Source organism: Dermacentor andersoni, chromosome 2 (assembly GCF_023375885.2).
Source record: "Dermacentor andersoni chromosome 2, qqDerAnde1_hic_scaffold, whole genome shotgun sequence".
NCBI classification, from domain to species: domain Eukaryota; kingdom Metazoa; phylum Arthropoda; class Arachnida; order Ixodida; family Ixodidae; genus Dermacentor; species Dermacentor andersoni.
Genome location: NC_092815.1, coordinates 97,142,848 through 97,161,694, shown reverse-complemented (window position 1 = coordinate 97,161,694; position 18,847 = coordinate 97,142,848). Strand labels below are relative to the sequence as shown.

General features: G+C 45.4%; 1 protein-coding gene across 2 annotated transcripts in view; it reads right to left on the bottom strand.

Annotated features, from left to right (window-relative positions):
* Positions 1-18,847, bottom strand: part of LOC126541593 (calcitonin gene-related peptide type 1 receptor-like) — a 360,166-nt gene that overhangs the window by 55,918 nt on the left and 285,401 nt on the right. For both annotated transcript variants that reach the window (XM_055076767.1, XM_050188421.2), the window contains 5 exons: positions 10,008-10,094; positions 8,414-8,577; positions 7,541-7,719; positions 5,644-5,846; positions 2,449-2,574 (listed from right to left, as the gene is read on the bottom strand). In XM_055076767.1, coding sequence (XP_054932742.1) covers positions 2,449-2,574; positions 5,644-5,846; positions 7,541-7,719; positions 8,414-8,455 — 550 coding nt within the window. In that variant the 5' untranslated portion in view covers positions 8,456-8,577; positions 10,008-10,094. The remainder of the gene's footprint in view (positions 1-2,448; positions 2,575-5,643; positions 5,847-7,540; positions 7,720-8,413; positions 8,578-10,007; positions 10,095-18,847) is intronic.

The window sequence follows — 18,847 nt, the reverse complement described above, 5'->3', positions numbered from 1 at the left end:
CAGCACTCGCAAGTGAAACGACAGCTAGAAAACTTGCACAGGAAACGGCTCTCGATCCACATCTTGGCACTGTGTTAAGAAAGCTTGCGAAGGGAGAACCTGTCGACGGCCCCCTGAAACCAGTGGCCGCAGAGCTGTCCGTAGTAAACGGCATATTATTGAAAGGGACGAAAGTAGTCATACCGACAAGCATGCGCAGCGACATATTGAAACGGATCCACGCAGGCCATCTGGGCCAGGTTAAGTGCAAAGCTAGAGCAAGGCAAATGGTCTATTGGCCGAACATAAACTCTGACATTCAGTCCCTGATTGAAAGATGTTCAACCTGCAATACGTTTGCTTATAAGCAGCCATCGGAGCCTTTAATCATGCAACCTACGCCTACGCAGCCATGGTACCGTATCGGCGTCGATCTTTTTCAGTACTCGGGAAGGGATTATTTGTGTGCATACGACTCGATGTCCAATTTCCCTGAGGTAGCGCTACTGCCCGAGAAAACAGCCAGTGCCGTTATCGATAGGCTGAGTGAAATATTTTCAAGGTACGGCATCCCAGTCCAGGTTTGTACAGACAACGGCCCACAGTTTAGCAGCCAAGAGTTTATTTTTGCAAAGCGTTACGACTTCAAACATGTGACATCAAGCCCGCAGTATCCTCAATCAAACGGGCTCGCTGAGAAGGGTGTACAGGTGGTGAAACGTATTCTAAAGAAAACAAAAGCTGCAGGAGAGTGTTTTTGGCTGGGCTTGTTAAATTACAGGGCGAGTCCTGTTGAAGATGGCCGGTCTCCTGGGGAACTGCTGCAAGGAAGGCGGCTGCGCACACCATTGCCGGACTTCAATCCAATGTCCGCGACTGTCGTCAAGAAACACCGGCAGAGAAGTCGTCATAGGCGCACCTTACCAGGCCTCAGCAACAATGACGCGGTACGCTTGAATGGAACATCATGGGCCAGGAAAGCCAAGGTGGTCGGATCGGCCGGCCCACGATCGTTCTATGTGCGCACAGAGAACAATACTGCGCTGAGACGCAACCGTCGGCATCTTCTGGCGACGAAGGAATCGTATGAGGTTGGCTCATCAGACGACGAAGATATGACCGACAACCAGACCCCATTTCAAGGTGTGGCGTCAACTACTACTGCAGCCTCGCCCGTGGTAGCTCAACAGCCGTCGTCTCAGCCATTGCGACGCAGTCAACGACAGACGCGGCAGCCAGAGCGTCTGGGTTATGACCAGCAGTTCCAGCAGACGAGCCAGCGGTATTAATTCCGTCATGTAATTACTGTTTGGAAAGAGGATGTATCATATCTGATGAAAGCGCATGTGCTATCTACATGCACGATTGCCACGTGCATATACCCGCCCCTCACTGTTACTAACCCTTTCCACCTTCGACTATAAATAACGATGCAGAATAAAGGCGTGGGTGATTTTGCTTCTTGACAACTCAGCTGTCCAGTCTGTTCGTTGCACACGAGAACGAAACAACCTGCGTCATCTTTAGAAAAGCTCGTGTAGCAGCGCCTCGGCGTCTTTTTTGCAACGTATCGGTTCTCACAGGAGAGCTCATCTGCTGACTGAAGTGCTTTTTTTAACTTTCTTTTTGTTTATGAGCTGCGTTTAACCAACATCACTGATTTCTAACGCAGAACACCTTGAGGAAATGTAATTGAAACATAATTTATCGGCCAGAAACTTAAAGTTCGCCGATATCCGCATATCTGAACGCAGCCATGCGAGACGCATTATTAAGGACGTATAGATAAACGTAGGAACACTTGTCCAAGGCCGCGCACCGATGTCCGCGCAATTTCCACACACCGTTTCCTGTAATCAGCTGCATTGCAGGAGCCAAGTCTGACAGTGGTATTTCAAAACGTAACAATGTGATAACCAAAAGGCTGCTAGAATACGCAGATTTTACTACGAGCGCGGCAATCTACTGCGTTGCCAATGACTAACATGCAGATTTGCCACTTTTGAAACATTCGAAACCGTTTTTCCGAGGTTCCACCTTTTGCATTTGCACTATTGTCCGCTGTTGAATAATCGAAGCGAATCGAAGGAGAAAGAAGCGACGTAGCAAAGAGAAATAATCAAGAGCCGCATACTATTTTGGCACAAGCTTCGCGCTCATCGGAATGCCGAATGCTGATGTGTTAGCACCTAACGTTTCGTAATGTTCCTGCCAAGGTGGCAAGCACTTACCTACTCTGCGAACAGCAAAGGTCAGGCAGTCCCTTCTTTCTCACTTTTCCTAATATGCTCTTGCCTCCGCAGTGGTTAATCAATGAGGGGATGTTTATATATAGCAACAAGGGAGGTGACGGTACTGGAGTTGGTGCCGTTCCGTTATTATGACCGTACAGAGTTCCCCGGAGACCACTGTCGTAAATTTGCACCCGTCTGCAAAGGCCGCATGCGCAAACCTACGGAGGTGGCTTACTGATGCACTGCGGTTGCTCGGTGATAAAGTACGCGTGCGCGGGACACGGCTTATGCACCGTCGTCCCGGCAGGCGTGTCTTTGTAGCACGTCCAGCCGTCCCATGTCGCAGGACAGTGTGGCCCGTCTGCAAAAGAAACGAACAAAAAAAGAGGACGGTAATTCTTTTTTTTATATATACCATCACGAACAAGGCTCACCGATGCTCACCAACCACAAGTCCTTTTTGTGGCACACTGAAAATGTACTGTGATAAACTACAGAGTTCTAATTTCTACGGTGTTTCTCCTTTTTTTGCTAAATCAGGATTCTTCTGCCACCTTCAGTGATCAGTATTCAATGTTCTATGTCGGGTACACAGAGTGAAGTTATTCTCCAAAGGAATTTTGTCCCAATTTGAGCTGCGATTAAACAGTTTCGCTGCTGCTGTCGTTGCTGTTTTCCCGTTCTGGCGTGCTCGATCTTCTGTGCCTTTGTTCACTAAACCGTGAAACGTTCCGATTATTGGAATACGCGTCATTTGCAGTCCTAGTTACAGTGGACAGTAGAGCAGGTGTGTGAAGCAGACACTGAGTGCAGGTTAAGGCGACGTGCCTGTCCTCTTCTATGTCGCCAACCAAAACAGTTAAAAACCCCAGCCGCTTGTCATATTCAACAAAGCAATGAGATAAATGTTAACATAAGCTGCTAAAAAGATACTGATTGGCTAGTTGGTGAGCAATGATATTGAAGCAGCGCATTTCCATCTGACACGTACACGTGCACATAAAAAGGACATACACAGGCGCTGCACTCGAAGTACTTCTTTATTGTTCGAAGTCCCGCTTTTTGTAGTGTCCCCTTTTATGTGTAACTGTACGTGTCAGATGTAAGTGCGCTGCTTCAATAACCTAAGCTGTTATGATTAACATGGTTCCACGGCTAGACATTAGTTCTGTTCCGGTATAAGGGAGTTACCGAGGAGAGATCAAGATAAAATATAACTCGGCTACTTTAGTTACTTGTCTGCTGCAGTGAAAACAGATTAACTGATTAGGAAGTACATGAAGAATAGCCGTAAATTCAAAAAAGATGGCTGCCTCTATGCCTCAGGTGTCTATGCTTAGGTTTAAGTCAGGTTTAACTCAGGTAGCGCCAGTTCATGCTACAAAGCATTAAAAAGTTGTGGTTTCACCCAACAGACGAAGCATCGAATGCGATAGCAAATCATTAGACAGCTATACGATGTAAGCATAGTAGTTTTATCAGCGGTATAGGTATTCGCTTACTAGCTAAATTAACAAGCAATGTGTCAAAAAATATTAAATTATGGAGTTTTACGTACGAAAACCACTTCCCGATAATGAGGCACGCCGTAGTGGAGGACTCCGTATATTTTGACCACCTGGGGTTCCTCCACGTGCACCTAACTCTAACCACCCAGGTGTTTTCGCATTTCGCCCACATAAAAATGCGGCCGACGTGGCCGGGATTCGATCCCACGACCTTGTGCTCAGCAGCCCAACACCATAGCCACTAAGCGACCACGGTAAATTCATGGGGTCAAACGCACACAGGTAAACATAAGCACATCTCAGTAAACATCTCACTCGATAACCGCGGACACTCGCTGTGGAAACGCTGGCGTGAGGAAGAGCGGCAGCAGCAGTGAGCGAATCCGAGCTGCCTCTCGCGATGGAGGTTTGCAGAGATCTTTCGCAATCATTTATACTAAGTAAAACGATTCCACACTAAGAACGCGCGCGGTTGCGCAGCAGAAGCAAAGCCAAAAAATAAGAAACAAAAACTCCGCACCGATTAGCGCAGGCGGTGCAACGCGTGTATGCTAGCGTTCAAAACGCGCGCGTCCAAAACCGAAACCGGTAGATGTTAATCCCATCCGCTTGGTACGCTACTAGTCAATTCGGCCGCTGGGCTCTGTGGGAGTGTCCGCTCTTGTTGAATTTGTTTCTGTATGGTTTATATCTTCACTTCCTCTGTCAATTCGTCTCCATCCGCCTGCGAAGCATGTTTCAAACCTCGCCCAGTGTCGCCAGCGCTTTCGTGTGAACACAGACGCCAGACAACAGGACCACAAGTTTCTTTACGACGCATCCCACCACGTCGTATTCTTTCGTCCTGGTGACGAATTGTTGCTCTGGACCACGCACTCCTGACTTGCACACTAGCTCTAGCCTCGGTTCATCGTGCCGTACATAGTGCAGGAGCGGAGTTCTCTTGTAAAAAAGAGCCGGCAGAATGCGCAACTCTGAACAGTCAAGTGCGTCTAAAACCGCCGTATATATACAGCAGGATAAAAAAAATGGAAAGAGCTGTGGCATATAGACGCGAAAGCGAACTATGAAAATGGAGTTGTATATGAGTTCTTGTCTACGGACACTTGAATTGATGTCAACGAACACCGGACTATACCAGCAGCTGCCTTTCTGCTATTGAACGAAGGAGGTAGATATCAAGGAATTTATTTGTGACGCTGCGCTCGTCTTGATTATGTAAGAGAGTTTGCACCGACATCGTACGAGGCCCACAACAGCTCGTGTTTATTAAGTTGGCTACTCGCACAAATGCGAAATTTGTCAGTTTCAGCTCTAAAACTCGGACAACCTATGAAAAATAATTGTCCTTTGCTTTTAGCAAGACCGTTCGGTGTAATTTTGTTCGCATTTACAACTGACCATCGCCTCTTCTCTGTTACCCTTCTTGAGAGAACCTTACAAGATATGTAGCTTTGAACAATTCCTGGAACATAAATTTCGTTATCGCCTTATTACTCTCCGGCAATATTTCATATCTACATTTACCTGCAAAGTGCCACCGACAAAAAAAAAAGAACATGACTTCATAACATAGTATATGTGGAACAATTCCAATTTTTTCCTAATGAAGAAGCTGATAGTAAGTTCCGTTCATAAAATGTTTCTTTTTTTCCAGCATCATTTCTATATTCCAATTAATTATAACGGATAACTCGTACAAGATCTTGTAAATTGTACATGCTTATGATTGTTTTCTTTTTTTTTTCAATCAGCACATAGTTGAATCAGTCTGTATACGAGCACCATCACCACCACAACCACAATAGCATAGGCTGCGCGTCGTTTTAACAGTTCCGAAGTGCTGTAGCTGCCATCAAATTAATATTTTCAATTAGGTAGCTACGTTTTGATCGTTTGATCGCGTGAACGGTGCCGCTCACCTCTGGCCGTGGCTGGATCAGCCATCTCGTCTTCGAGCATCTCCCGGCAGCATTCCTGAGCAGCGAGGCAGCAGCTGTTCCAGCGGTCGGCGTAGAACCCCTTCTTGAACGTTTCCACGATTCTCGCGTCGCTTACGTTAGCGTAGGGCTGGAAGCATTCGCCGCCACACTCTCCGCGGCACAGCCTTCCGCCGCGACAGTACCTGCACGACCACGCGAATGCCGAGAAGCTTAGGCGGTGGCCGCAAGGCACGTCAAAGCAGTGACGTATTCTGGACGTGGCTTCTTCAGAACCGCGCGAAGAAGTGGACTAGGCTAGATAAACGCGAGTTCATTGTGCACATCGTGTTTGTCTGGTCGCAGTGTGCGTATTTGCCTGTTTCTTGAAGTGCGCCAGCCTGATTGACTCAGCAGTGAACGCTTTCGTGTGTAACAGTGCAAACTGTAAACTTCTTTCTTCTTTCTCCTCTTTCAATCCCCTTTCCCCATTTTCCATTTCAGGGCAGCCTACCGGCCTCAGCCTGGCCTACTTCCCTGCCTTTCCCTTATGGCTTCTCTCTCCTTCGCTCTAGTCCAATGCCGCTCTTCGCGCAGTTACGAAAAGGTCACGTAATATGTACCAGCAAGCTCGGTTCAAAACCCTTCTTTATTCTAAGCTTTCCGCATGCGTCAATGACAGAAATATATCTAATTTAATTTGTGCTGCATAAAACGATAACAATAAGGTGATTATTCAGTCCGTGTCAGATCGAGGCGATTTTTTAGTGACGAAGAGATGCGCTGACGCGGAACACATGTCTAAAATACGTTCCATGCAGTGGCCCAGCCGCCATAGCTAATTACAACACGTTCACGTTGTAACGCCGTGTAACACTGGCTGGATTCCCAAACAAGTTTGTGAAGAATTAGGATTGGAGCCGGCATGGAGCTAATTCGCTGGCCTTCCACAAATGTTCCGAACGCAAAGCTCTCTCAACTTCCTGTCTCGGACCTTCATGTCCAGTAACCATGGTTCATAATTTGGTGGCGCCATGGCTGTAGTTCCAAACAAATACTTCAGTTATCGTAGCCGTTGACAACCCAGTACCATTTCGTCAGAAGGGGCCTCTAGCGGCATAAAGAAAGAAAGAAAGAAAGAAAGAAAAAAGAAAGAAAGAAAGACTTATTGCGAGGTCAACATCACAAGCCTTTCTGTCTCCAAGAGCTATTTCCCAGTGGATGGCCCACTTAGTTAGGAGCACATTCACTATTGCCAGAGCCCGCTATTCCTACTGCCTAACCTATGTAGGCCATTACCCGAAATTGCGAAGTAATTTGCACACCAAGGTGGTTCGTAAGGGCATCGGTCAGCAGAGCACAGCGAGCTACCCTTGACCTAGACGAGGTGTTAGCGTTAGTCGTGGTCCCAAACGCTATCCAGTGTTGCACTAACTACTGAATAGGTCCTCTCCGCATCTTAAAGGAAGAGGAACGAGTTTTGGCAACTTCATGCAAATCTTCGCTGTGAGCCAGGACTGAATTCACAAAGCTCTTTGTTCGCAAGTGCTGTTTTCGCAAATAATATGTCCACCACCTAGATTGACTGACGCTTGCTTTCACGAAGAGCGAGATCTTTGTTGTGAATATACGCCAAAATGTGCCCAAACGTCTGATTAATACTGCTACTTATACTAAAGGTCCGCGCAGGGCATGATTATAACTGCAAGAAAGCACCTCACTTATTCAACTTATTCTACACTCCTCCAAACTTACTTTCTTTGTTAGTCGCAACATGGGAGAGTTTCCTTCTTTTTTTTTGCGATTCAGTATTATCGACAGATGGTAGATTACACTGCTCTATAGTCAGTCAACGTCTGTAACCAAGAAGAAGAAGTAACCGAAAAGGAAAAGTGCTTACGTCAGCCTAGAGGCGTTCTTGAAGGCCAGGTTTGGCATGTACTTGTAGCAACGCGCACAGGTGAGCTGGCTGAAGAGATGCGGCTCCAGGTACAGCTGACTTTCCATGCGGCAGGTACCAGGGACCCTCTCGTACATTGACCTTCGTGCCCCCGCTACTTCCACGTAGCTGGCAGTCATCTGCAAAATTATTTTTGCAACTGCGTTAAATTGCAAGCTGGAAAATGTTTCCGATGAATCAGACAAGACACGTGTCGTTCTGTGAGTGATAGATTTCTTACTTCTGTTGAGATATGCCAACGGCAACATTTCATTTTTATACGTGACCCATATGTTGCAGGCGACGTTCGACAAATGTCAGTGTATATTCGTCAATCCTTCGAAAGTTCATTGCGAAGCTTGAGGTCCTTTAAAGCTGCAGTCGTGGTAAACACGTAAATCAGTAGTAGAATCAGCACGGTTGTTCTTGCACCCACAATAGATGTTCCGGGACTACCAGAAGATATGTTGAAGTTTGAAAGCTCGATAAAAAAAAATTATTTCTGGCTTCATAAAAGTCTGCGTCAAAATGTTGTCCAACTTCTTGGTTTCATATGTACACCATCGTTAAAACAAGGTACATTTACCAAATGACCAGTCGTCTTGTGTTCTGTGCAGACACTGAACGATGCCTCTCCACAAATGTGCAATATTCCGCAGTTCCCTAGATCATTGTACTGCTTTACATGGGAGGCTGGATGTTTGTGCAACCTCGTTCATATATAGACGTAGGTTGCAGCTAGAATAAGCGCGATGGATTTTACATGTCACAGGTTCACAAATACATTATCAGTCCTATTCAAGAACACTCGATATAAAATAGCAGTCAACTCACCAAAGAAGCAAACAAGTAGAACCGAAGGTCTATCGACGTCATAATCCACTCAGTACACAGTGGGAAGATCACGTGAAGCTGGCTTCTTATGTTCTGCACTGTTTGAAGTCACCCGCAGTGGACCGCCATTGTTCCGCAGGCTCGCAGTCAGCGGAGAATAAACGCTGGAAGAAATAAAATATAAACACCTGATACAGGCTCCTTCGAGCTGTGAGTCAAGTGTACATGGGCCTGTATTCACACATAAAGAAAGACGTTCTTCCGCTAGAATTGTTCTCAAAAACAGGTGCCAGCCAATCGTGATGACGGAAAGCAGACACAACCGGCCAGAGGCAAACAACACGTATGAATAAGAATTATGGGTTCTGCCTGTGATTCTCGCGGCAACAATAATGCTCGTAATCTATATTGTTATGCTGCTCTCATTTGCGATTATAAAATAGCACGTGGCTTTTCCGATCGGATCTGCATGCATTATTATCTGCAGCGCTTCGGAATTACAAAAGATATTGTCATAAGGAGGAGACTAGAAGATGGCTGGTATCAAATTGGAGCGCACTTCTCCACTTTATAGCTTCAAATCGAACAAATGTTTTGGTAGAAAAAAAGGAAGTGGATTATTGCTGATGGTGTACCAAAAAATACGAAATAAAAAAGGAAAAAGTAACCGCGAACAGTCGTATGGGTCTTTTAGGTCTTTCGTGCCGTATTCGTTGGCCGACGAAAATCGCTTTACGGCATTAGAGCTTAAACATATTTGACCCGATAAGCTCGCCATCACGCTGATCGTACATGGCCGCATTCACAGGGTATAGAAGGTAGTCTTCAATGAACTGTATGCATTTTTATGTTCTCTTCGTGATACGGAAGCGACGGCCCACGGTAAATGTGAATGAATTATAGGTAAAGACCATTATTCGTTCTTGGCAGTCTCATTTGTGTAGCGGGCAGACTTGGTTAAGCGAGGAATTATAAGTGGTGACATCGTCGTCATGGCAATTAGCGGTGTCATCCGCTGTTTTCTGCTCATAAGTAATGGTGTTGAAAGCACCCAAATGTTCGCGTAACCGTGGGTACTTTAAGGTAAGGAGATTCCATTCTGACTTCATTCCAATCTTTTTATGTCAAATTTAAGTAACCGCTGACGCAAGGACGGGCGGTGGCCCACAACGTTGTTTGAACAGCCCAGCCAAACGCTCTCCTCATTTATAGGAGGTTATAACTTTTGTTTGTTTTCAAAGCTAAAGCACTGCCTACCGTAACAGGCTTTTCTTGATCTAATTGGCTGAACATAGGTGAGGAGCGCACATAAGAGGAGAGGGTTTCGATGAGGCCAAGCTAGTTCAGTGAAAGTAGATAACTCGACGAGGAGAGTGGTGCAGGCGTCTCTGAATGGTTCGCTTCCCCTTGCTGATATCGTGGTGGCCCGTTGACGATTGCGATGGCGTGTGCAACGGTGTGGTAAAAATATGCAAAAACGAATTCCTAATTAAGAATATTTTGGAAGAGCGATGCCGTATATATGACGAAAGGGCTCGGTGACGTTATACTGCCCCGCGAAAACATTATTATGGGCAAATAAATGAATTCTCACTGGTAGGTCCGTGTACACAGCGCCGGAGCAATCAGTGCACAGCCATCATCTGCTCCTTTTGGAACGAGTCCCAGTCTCCGACTACTCCTAAAGAAAAGAAAGAAAGAAAGAAAAAAATTCAGTTTTGTTCTGCATAGTATTGCATATTTAGTGCGTAAACGTCACTGTCACGTCTGGAGTTCTCGCGGTTTTATGATGTCGCGTGAAATACACGCGAACTAGGAATGGCCCGAAAACATTTTCACCAATCACGGAAGGCTAATGGTGACAAAGGCGTAAAATCTCAAAGAAGTGTACATTTTTCTTTTTTTCGGCCTAATCATGCATAATGCACAATCAGTGCGTACACGTCATATTGACAGACCGGTGAACTACGCGTCACTTCAAAAATGTTTGACTAATCGCGCACGGCTAAGGAAGGAAATGAAGTAGAGCCTGATTGAATACCTTTACGTTATAGCACCACATATTTGGGATGTGAAGTGTTGCATAATTTGTGCTTGGAACAGTAAGCTAGGAAAAAATTTTTGCGACATCCGACAAGTGCAAATGGTGGCGTAATGTCTGTCACATCCTTTACTGATAAAGAAAGTACGTTTGAAATTTTGTATTTTTTGAAGGAAAACGAAACTAGAAATCATTGTTGCTGCCCCGAACACAAACAGTCTTTAGCATGTGAAACTATTTTTGAAATAGCAAAGCGAAGTTGGTCAACGCGTGTGCATTTGTTTGTTCTTAAGTTTCCTTAACTGCTCATTTTCTTCACTGCTTCTACGGAGATTACAGTTCCCAGCCAATCAAGCAGACTTATGTCAGTGCATTGTTGTCTGTGTAAACGTTACAAACATTTAGTAGCAGTGGTTACTTAGAAAATGAAAACTGAATACCTGAAAATCTGCAACTGAAAACCTGAACCAGAAAATCAAGGGCATATATAGCAATAGAAAAAAACTGCTTGATTTGTCATGGCGAACATATATTGACTAAAAGTGGACTATTATTTTTATCCCTATAAGTACTCAGCTTAAGAAAAACAAAGTCGTGTACCTAATTGATATCACAAGGAGAAAGAAGATTAAGAATAGAAAAATCGGGAGACCTAGGTGTAAGAAAAATCCCGACGACCACTCCACAGGCAACAAAAGAGAAACTGCAACAAGTGCAGTCACTGTAGAATGGGAATAATTGTAAGTACTTCCTACACAAATGCAGCAATTGCACACGAATATGCACGCACGTACGTCGTTTCCAAGACACGATGCAATAATGTGGCTTGACTCCAATATGTTCATAGGCACTTAACAACCACTCATGTGAACAAAATAGGTCAGTGTTCCCGAACTTCAACATGTCGTATTTACAGAGTGCTGACTTAAAATTTTCACATTAATGGTGAGTTCACACGAATCAGCAATGTTCCTATTTCAAAGGGACTTATTTAGTCTTTAACAGCTAACAAGTCTAAAAAAAAAACGCCACCATACGGTAAAGCTCTATGTCATAAGCTTTATATCAACAGAATCTACACAAGGACATTTTCCCCACCACCTACACACTGAAAAGGTAACAGAGCTTACGGAGTACGTAAGGAACGGTCATGTCGTAAATCCTACCTAACTTTAGAATGGGGTCATTATGTCGAACGCTTACCAGAAGCGACAAGGGCAACGATGTTACTCTACAAAAAACGAGCAAGGCATTAAAGAATTCAAGGAAGTATCACACTTTCTCATAAACAAAGCTATTAAAATAATGTGCACTTATGACCACACCGCGAGCTGTACCATTACGCGAAGAACCAGAATCCACAAGAACATTTTGAAGGGGGATTAGAAGTTCCTAAGGATAATCCTTCCGTGGAACGAACTTTCTTGGAAAAACACTGAAGACGAGGAAGATCAAACACACACAAAAAAAGAAGCTCCCGTTACGTTCAGTATATATATATTTGTTGGTGACATTTTACGTGCTCTCTTCGTCCACCGCCTAGCGGAACTTACGTCGCGAAATCGCATCATCGCGCCTTCTCGTCTCGTTGAAAGGAACGGCCGCTCTGAGGCCGCCTTCGTCGCCGTTAAGAGCGTCATTAGCGAGACCGGGGCGCTCGGAGTACACAGCCGCAACGACGCATCGGCGGAGGGATTGTCTTTCGCGAACGCACCTCAACTACACACGCCGGGCTCGGGCACGCCGGCGATTAGGAGGAAGCAGGGCAACGAGCTTATTCCGCGTAGCTTGTTGCGGCTCGCAAACGGAACGAACAAGCTGTTGCGACAATGAGGTGCGAGGGCGATGGCGCGCACTACAGAAGCTCGGGCCGAAGGGCGCCTACAGATTAGACGCCTGCGTGACAAGAACAGGTGCGCACGCCGAGTCGGGATCGCTTGCTTGTTTCCCAACTGAGTGACTCGACCGTTCGAGGCACCTACGGAATGGCCAAGAACAAGAAGTTCTGGCCAGCCGCCATCAAATAAACGCTCAGCTCGGTCTCAAACAAGGCGACCAGTTGGACCGCCCTTTGCCGTCTTTTACTTTACTCTCGCAGAAAGACGTACTGCGACGTCCTCGTATAATAGGAAAAGCTAGGTAAAGAGGTTGCATTCGCACATTCCAGGAACCCCGCGCGATGTCGACGCGATGGGTTAGGACAACACACGTGCTCAATTCGCGAAGCTTTTCTTTCGTGAGCGTTCTTTGGCACTGGCCGACCGCCTTCACTATATGTTACGTCCAGCAACAGGATTGGCTGGAAGTTGCTCGCTAATGATTGTAACGCAAAAAATGATTGTTCTTTTGTAAATATGAGCCCAGGAAGTTCACCTCGGGCATCTTGGCTTAAGTGTTTCATTAAGTTGAGAATGCCATGCCGCACTGGAACGACATTTTTTTGGCTGCGTGCAAACATAGAATTCAACAATTCTACACATTCTGTAAAGTGAGCGCCACATGATTTCTTTTTCTTCGTTATTCCTCAACGTGTTGTGGTGGTTGCAGCTGCAGGATTTGATTTGACGTTCTCGGCCGGCAATTGATCCGCCTGAATATGCAATACGCTGCTCCTCAACGCCTTTTCTCCCAAAGTAAGGCGAAATTGTGGTGGTAGGAAACTTCAGTCGTGTTTCGATAGCGACGTGAAACTTCATGCAAACACCTACAACGGAGACGCGCTTCACCTGACCACTGGTGCGTTCTTCTACATTGTAATAATAATTTTACTGCATTAATAACTAATCAAGACATACTGGCGATCTATAGCTACTAGGCATTTGGCACGCAAAGCTTCGAAGTACCGGACGCTTTCAGATATAAACAACAATGAAATAGTTGAGGAAGAGTGACCCAACAATATCTTGTCGAAGCTGAGGAATAATGCTCCACGGGGCATGTTCTTTTTTTAAGAAAACTTTTCAGAAAATCGGCAGAGCTGGCGATATATGTATACCCGTCAGCACGTTATAAAGAGGGGGGCAGGGGGGTAGGGGGGTAAATGGAGGAGGAGGGGTCATGGCATTGTTGAGAAAAAAGGGGGAAAAAAAAGAAAGGCGGCACAGCACAGCCACGGCGTGCAGAGGTACACGGAACGAGAAATCCGCAAGCTCTTCATACTTCCTCCTCTCATCTCGGCTTTCAACACTGTAACAGGAGAACACGTTGGCAAAAGCGTTGCCTGCTTTCCAGCACGTCTTAAGCTGGTGATTGAGAGCCTAAGCCGCCACGGTCAGTTCAGATTTCTGGTGCATTTTGACGCTTGCGTATGCGACGTCCAGGCTTATGTTCCTACTTTTTAGGCACAGATATTTCACGCAACTTGAGTCATGCATAAAAACAGGAAAGAAAGAAAACGTTGCTCAGTATACCCTGCAGGAGCTCCACTGCACACTCTTCCTTCTTCTCCTATACGAGTTTCGGCATAACCTTTTTTTTTTTTCGTTGTTTTTACTCCCCTCTTACCGTCTGCTACACCGCCTCACTCGTGAAGTCAGTATATGCCATTGTAAGGCACCAATAACGAACTGACGTCGTTCACAGTCACATTTACCCACATTAATAATAATTTAGGTATATTATTAATGTGTACGACTTCTGGCATAAGATAGGGTATTAACAGTTCAAATGTTGATGTTCCAACACATCCTGAGACCAGAAAGTTCGAAGTTCTGATTCGAAGACATCCCAATTAAGCTTGATTTGATTGCTTTGATTGACATGTGCTTCTTTATAGATGTACTTTTTCTTATTATAGGGGAATCTTAATGGTTAGAGAGACATAACTGTAGCTCCGAGCTCTGGGAAAAAGCAACAGGGCTCTGAAAGTTGCTTCAAATGCGTTAATAACTTTTCGTCTCGTCAGACGACTTCATTGAAACGTGTCATTTAGCGCTTGCTGCTCTGATGGCCGCTTTATTTGCGGCAGCCTACGTTCCTCCTTCGCGCGCTAGGGAAATCACCTTCGAGCGTTTGGAATAGATTGTCATTTCTCCTTTTTCTGTCCCTTGCTGCGGAGTAGCAAAGATGGCAGTTGCTGTGGTTAATCACTCGGCGTAGCAACTTTATTTTCTCTTTTTCTCTCTGTCTTCATGCGTGGGACGCCTGTCGTTATAATTAATCTGGCTTATGGGAGCACGTCAGAATAGGACTTGCCGATACGTAGCACACGTACAAGAATATCTGACTGTATACCACCATATGCATAGAGCACTCATTCTTTATGAGGCAAGAACTAACCAGTGATGCATTCGTGCGCCGACAACCTCTTTTTTTATCACGTCGTAAAGCTTCACCGATGAATACGACACTCCATAATGCAACATTTGAGCGCAGCTCTACACGTATATATTTTACGTATTGTACAGACGTCTATGCGTACATAATGACTGGCGCGGACGCTCAGTCTCGAGCGGCACGTTCCAAACGGAGCGAACTGTGGCGCGACTGTCTCGCTAATTGGGAGATCGCGAGAGGCAGCGCGCTGGCGCGATTCACAGCAGCCGCCGCTGACCTCTACTCATTCACCGCTTTGTTGAGCAGATCACGCGCGCTACTCTGGCGCCATCTTGTAGCCATCGTCTCCGCAGAGTCCGTATTGCTCGGCACCATGTTTTTCTTCTTGCGCTTTCGCCATACTCCCCTCCTCCGCTTTCCGTCTCATAGTTCTGCTGCGCTTTCCTCTGCTTTCCTCCTCGCGCTCTCTTCGCTATCGCCGTCTTTCATCTCCCGCTGCGCTCCACGTTCGCTCTCATCCTTCATTGTGCTCGTTCGCTCGGTTACGAGGTGTGCCGCCGACGGTCGTCACAGGAACGTGCGCCTAAAAGTTGCGCTCTAAAAGAAAGAAAACATATGCTGTTTTTGCCTATTGAACGACGTATTCAACGATTTTGACAGCGCCTAAGCACGACTAAACTCAGGTTAACCTTGTTTTGGAGCTACTCTTCACATGGCTTTAAATGCATTCTCTTGCTTCACTGTTGGCCGTTTCTTGCGTGTCACACCCTTGCAGTTTTCAATTAGTAATCTTCTTACACGTATTTGTGGTTTCAGATTATTGCGGACGCGCATGACACTAACAGTGAAGAACGAATTTCCATTGGAAGGTTCTGTCTCATAAGCGCAAAGCTGTTTTCGCAATACTGCGCCACCAGCCTTTATAGCATTCATATGGTGAACAAGATAGGGTTTTGATCCGATTCACAAAGGCACCAGTGCTAAAGAATGTCATGCAGCACGGTAGCTTTTGATTGGTAAAATTTCGCGATCGTATAATCCGAAGCAACTTGATCCGGAGAGCATGCAACGAATACAGAAAATGGTATTTTGTAGCTGCAGAAAAAAGGCTGAGATAGTGTAGAGTTAGAGATAGAGAGAGAGTAACGAAGAGGGAAGTACAGGGAGTACTAAGAACGTGCCCGGTTAACTACCCTACACTTGGAGAAGGGAAATGGGGAAGAATGGGATAATAAAAAGAAAGGTAAAATTGACAATAGCGAATCAGTTATTGTGGCCAAACTTGCAGAGGAATGTTGGCTAATAGTTACAAGTGTTCGTATAGCTCGGTCATCTTTAAGAAGTGCAATAGGTATTTGTGCAGAGTCCTTTAACTGTGCTTTAATGTGAACAGGGATTGCGAAAATATCGGTTTGTAAAAAAGTAACCCTAAATATAGATTTATTTAAAGATTAACTACCATAAAGACCACGGTAATTTTTTTTTTTCATAAAGAATATGTCAAAGCAAAATTACGAATAGCGAGTCTTTTCTGTAAATAAGTATTGCGTGTAGTTTTCTGTATTAAATATAAATGCCCAAGTAAGTGGACGGTTTGATAGCTGCCGCCGTAGGACAATTGGCAGCGCAACGTGCGCGCAATGCGGAGGTTGTGGGTTCGAGTCCTACCGGCGACGCGTTGCCTTTTCGTTCACTTTCATTTTCGCGTTCCTTATTATTTTCGACATTTCAATTTCAACTTTAGCTGATTTCCTCGATGCTTTCCTTTGCTTCTTTGTCTGTTTGCTTTAAATGCTCATCGTTAACAAAATCGAGCCATTGGTTCTCCTTGTGTCGTTTATTCATTGCGGGGGTCTTGAATCTAGCAGGCTTGATGTCATCAGGTAGCATGCGACGGTTTAATAGCCACGCGCCCACTTTCTAAAGATCATGTGTTACGTGACGCCACCGGGCAAGGAAAGGATGTTGCACATCCGCCCACGTTGCCTCTAAGTGGCCCTGGCTATTACTCCCACGGCTAGATCTAGGAAACATAAATGCCCAAGTTAGTGGACAGTTTGATAGCCGTCTCCGTAGCACAAGTGGTAGCGCAACGCAAGCGTAATGCTTAGTTTGGGGATTCGGCTCTAACCGGCGACATGTTATCTTTTCATCCACCTTCATTTCCCTTTCTTTGTTATTTTCTGCATTTCAAGTTTAACTACAGCCAATTTTCCCTATGCTTTCCTAGGCTTCATTGTATGTTTGCTTTATATGGTCACCATCATAAGATGTCACTAATTTCAACTACAGCCAATTTCCTCTGTGATTTCCTACGCTTCATTGTCGGTTTGGTTTATATGGTCACCATCATAAGATGTCACTCACAGTCCCGAAAATTTTTTTTGCATATTTGGCTAGGCTTTGAACATGATTAATGTCAATGTGAAGCTAGCGTGAAGGTTTCGTGAAGCACACGTTTCATCATCATCATCATCATCATCAGCCTGGTTACGCCCACTGCAGGGCAAAGGCCTCTCCCATACTTCTCCAACAACCCCGGTCATGTACTAATTGTGGCCATGTCGTCCCTGCAAACTTCTTAATCTCATCCACCCGCCTAACTTTCTGCCGCCCCCTGCTACGCTTCCCTTCCCTTGGAATCCTGTCCGTAATCCTTAATGACCATCGGTTATCTTCCCTCCTCATTACATGTCCTGTCCATGCCCATTTCTTTTTGTTAATTTCGACTAAGATGTCATTAACTCGCGTTTGTTCCCTCACCCAATCTGCTCTTTCCTTATTCCTTAACGTTACACCCATCATTCTTCTTTCCATAGCTCGTTGCGCCGTCCTCAATTTAAGTAGAACCCTTTTCGTAAGCCTCCAGGTTTCTGCTCCGTAGGTGAGTACTAGTAAAACACAGCTATTATACACTTTTCTCTTGAGGGATAATGGCAACCTGCTGTTCATGATCTGAGAATGCCTGCCAAACGCACCCCAGCCCATTCTTATTCTTCTGATTATTTCCGTCTCATGATCCGGATCCGCCGTCACTACCTGCCCTAATTAGATGTATTCCCTTACCACTTCCAGTGCTTCGCTACCCATTGTAAATTTGTAAAACGATTATTTAAGCTAATATTGATCTCTTTCAATCAATCAGCGTCAGTGTTCTTCTTCGGTGCTGACGTTCTCCTCGGCACGGAGTATACAAATTCTGTTTTTAGTAATTGTAGCGAACCGTTCGTAGCGGCGATACATTACCGCCAATGTGTCGCCTGTATCAAAGCAAGCTATTCGTTTTACTCGAAGACCGCCTTTACTGCCTTCTCTCTGTACACCTCCGCGCAAAACTTAAGCACGAATAAACGCGCTATTTAGCTATGTTCGGCTCGCTAAACTTGAATGACCTCGTCATTGCGAAATGCGGCTGTAAAAAAAAAAAAGAAGAAAAGAAGAAAAAAACAAGTGATGGTTTCCACGCCGAGCAAAATGTAACTCTTCGTGTCACACGAAACTTCTAGCACGAGTATACTTAAAACAAACAAAGCAAAACTGCAGGACCGATGTGCCCTGACGTTTTTGCGCGATCGTAAACAAACGCGCTCACCCCGTGCTATGTGTGCAAGTGGAATGAAAACTCTGCGGCGTCGCCCGGCTTCTAAGTATAGCCGTGTGTGTAAACTGAAAGATGTAGTGCGAGCAAGAAAGACACGCCCGACCAACCACAGCCCACGGTACGCGTGGATCGTCGCCCGGGGTGCCAGAGGCGGTCCTAAAGAAAACACTCACGCTCTCTAGCTTCGCGCTTGCGCTTCTTAGCATAAAACGGCGAAGGCAGCATGCGTCGACTGCAGATCGCTAGCTTTATTGACTCGCGCATTCTTGAGGCATTCTTGGCTTGGGGCATTCGGGATCAAAGTGAACAAAGACAGCTCGCGAGATATTAAAACGTGGAGAAATTTAATAAATATCGTCTCACCAAGGTTGTCCTTTAATGTATATCAGAATGCACCGTTTTCTTGTTAACTGGGGTTGCAGCTTTACCTCGAAGCTACTAAACTGCAACTGTATAGACGCAGTGGACGATGACCGTTCCTGATCTTGTTGAAACTTTGTCGGTATTACCAGTAGAA